The sequence below is a fragment of the Leishmania infantum genome, chromosome 25 (genome assembly GCF_000002875.2).
Source record: "Leishmania infantum JPCM5 genome chromosome 25".
Lineage (NCBI taxonomy): Eukaryota > Euglenozoa > Kinetoplastea > Trypanosomatida > Trypanosomatidae > Leishmania > Leishmania infantum.
The window spans coordinates 355,472-358,626 of NC_009409.2; the positions used below are offsets into that span (position 1 = coordinate 355,472).

The window sequence follows — 3,155 nt, forward strand, 5'->3', positions numbered from 1 at the left end:
TGCCGTGTTGTGACGTCTGTGCAAGGCACCCCCTCGTGTGCGCCGCATCCACTGCGCTGTTGTTGTGTATCGGGGGAGAGGGGCTTATTGGCCATCGCTGCTGCCCTCGCTCGCGCGCTGATTCTCTGCCGCATCACCTGCACAGAGAAGGGTGCATGCATGCGACGCTGAGGCTAACGTGCCCTTTTTTCCTTCACTCTTGTCTAGTGGTCTGTGCGGCGTGTCTGCCGTCGGTGGCCGTGTGAAGCGTTTTTGTGCAGCGCTCGCCGTCTGCTAATCCCGATCGTCGTCACCCCGGACTGGAGGCGAAGCCGAACCAGACGAAGACGATCACCAGGCGAGAGCGTACACGGCTTGCTCGTCTCTGCCCACCTGCCGTCCGCAACGCCAAAAGTGCAAGTCTGGTGTAGGTCTGTTGTACGCCCTGCTTTCTCCCTTTTCGTGGCCCACACACGCACACAAAGAGACACGATGGAGGATCCACAGGTGGCGGCGGTGGCTGGCCGCCCCGGTAGCGCGTCCGAGATGAACCGCCACATCCGCTCTGACCTTCGCCACCACTACATCTTCTCGCGCGTCAAGGACTTCCTCTCCGGCGGCGACGCTGCCAAGGCGGATGAGCTGGCGCGGCAGTTGGATCGCAACTTCACGGACGGCTCGGCGAACTTCATGGTCGTCCATGACCTCCTCCAGGGCACCGGCGCCAACACGCTGCTGTTCACATATCAGCCGGCGAGCGCCTTCGCCGCGGCGGGCGTTGCAGCATCCCCGGACGCGAAGGCGGGGAATGGTGGTGACGCTGGTGCGGCTACGGATACCCATGCCGCCGCCACCGACGCCGGCAGCGGGGAGGACGTGCTGCAGGTGCTGGACCCCACGAAGAGCACCATCGAGCACATCACGAAGCGCTTCGTCTACGTCATACGCGCCGACACCGGTAAGCCGATAAACACGAAAGACTTGACGCAGGTGGTGCAGGAGGTGTCGATGGGCATCATGCGGGCGAACGTGCTCACCAGCTATGAGCACCTGCTGACGGAGGTGTACACGCCGCTGTTGAACCGGATGCGCAACTGGGGCAAGAACACGGTGGACGAGAAGAACCAGTTCATCGTGACCCTGATGCATTACGCGGACCGCGTGAACGAGCTGCAGCAGCTGCAAGACGACACGGCGATGCTGAACCCGGTGGACCAGGCAACATGGAAGCACCTGCGTAGCGGCGGGGTCAGCAAGCGCGGCGGCACGAGCGACACGACGGTGGTGACCAGGCTCGCGCAGACTGTGGAGAGCTGGATTCAGACGGTAAACGAAGCTGTGGCGCAGGTGCCGAACTACGAGGCGGAGCTGCAGGACGAGCGCGCTGGCCCGAAGACGGAGAAAGAGCTGTGGAAGACCAGGCTCGCCAAGTTGCGCTTGCTCGAGGAGCAGCTGCAACGCTTCTCGGCTACGCAGGCGGTGCAGTACCTTCGTGAGGTGCGCAGCCCGCTGGTGGCGCAGTGGACGGAGATGGACACAAACCTGACGGAGGCGCTGGCGGAGGCACAGGAGAACGTCAAGTACCTGCAGTCATTGGATACCTACTTCGATGTACTATACTCGTCCAACCTGCAGCGCATCATGACGATTATGCCAACGCTCATCACGAACATTCGCATGATGTACACCATTGCTCGCTACTACCCCACCCGCGAGCACATGACCGCGCTCTTCTTCAAGATCACCAATGAGATCGTGCTGGCGTGCAAGCGCGCCATCAACCCGTCCGGGACACGCTCCCGCATCTGGGATATGACGCACGACGCCGCTTCGCTGCAGGACCTGATTGCCCGCCTGCAGGCAAGCGCGAAGCTGAACGAGGTGTACATTCGGGAGTACCGCAAGGCGCAGGAGTACTTCCTCAGCCACAGCTCCAGCAGCGGCGGCCGCCTCTTCGACTTTGACGAGCTGCGCTTTCTCGGTCACTTCAATTTGTTCGCCAAGCGCGTGGACAAGCTCATCACCGTCTTCCGCAAGGTGGAGCAGTTCCGCCTGCTCAAGAGCTTCCACGTGGATCAGATGGCGAGCCTGCTGCCCCGCTTCGACGAGTACCTCGGCCACCTGCGCGGCAAGACGACGGACATCCTCGACGTGCACGACAACAACAAGTTCGACGTGGAGTTCAAGATTTTCGAAAGCCGGCTGTCGGAGCTGGAGACGTCGATGCAGGTCGCCATCAACTCCTCCTTCGAGAACATCACGTCTACCGACAACGCGCTGCTGTTGCTGAAGAAGTACCAGAAGATACTGCAGTCCGAGACGTTCGCGGCGGACCTGGAATCGAAGTACCTTGTCATCTTTCACAGCTACGGCATGGAGCTAGAGAAGGATCAGAAGACGTATGAGCGGTACAAGGAGGACCCGCCGATGGCGCGCCACATGACGCCGGTTGCCGGCGCCATCAGCTGGTCGCGCCAGCTCCTGCGTCACATCAAGGAGCCGATGGACAAGTTCAAGACGAACCGCACCATCATGGCGAACACGAAGGACAGCAAGAAGGTGATCCGAACCTACAACAAGGTCTCGATCGCGCTGCTAGAGTTTGAGGCGATTTGGCTGGACGCGTGGAAGCGTTCCATAGAGTCGAGTAAGGCGGGCATGAACGCGACCCTGCTTGTGCGCCACGAAGGTCGGCTGTACGTCAACTTCGACAGCGAGATCAATCAGCTAATCAAGGAGACGCGCTCGCTGATGCTGCTCGGCGACGTCGATGTGCCGGCGGCCGCCAAGTCGCTGCTCATGCAGGAGCAGAAGCTGAAGGTTTTCTACAACGAACTGACGTTCCTCGTGAAGGAGTACGAGCGTGTTGTTGGCCGCCCTGGCGAGTCGACGCGCTGCGCCATCATCGGCATTACCCGCCCTCTTCTGCAGCCGGCCATCCAGCGGCTCGACGCGATCATTCGCCCTGGCGAGACAACGCTGACGTGGACCTCAATGAACGTCGACACCTACCTGGAGCGCGTTCGCAACGCCATCGGCAATCTGGATCACCTGGTGAGCAAGGTGAACGAGACGGTGGTGCACCGCATTCAGTCGAACCTCAAGGTGGTGTCGTCGACTCTGCTGGTGAACCTCTTCGAGCAGCACGTCTCGTTAGACCAGTTCGTGCAGCTGCA

General features: G+C 61.0%; 1 protein-coding gene across 1 annotated transcript in view; it reads left to right on the forward strand.

The window, feature by feature from the left end:
- Positions 1–471: 471 nt before the first annotated feature.
- The window catches only part of LINJ_25_1010 (putative dynein heavy chain), a gene marked incomplete at both ends in the record, with an annotated part of 14,109 nt that continues 11,425 nt past the window's right edge, over positions 472–3,155 (forward strand). The window contains one exon of the mRNA XM_001466093.2: positions 472–3,155. This exon is cut by the window's right edge and continues 11,425 nt beyond it. Coding sequence (XP_001466130.2) covers positions 472–3,155 — 2,684 coding nt within the window.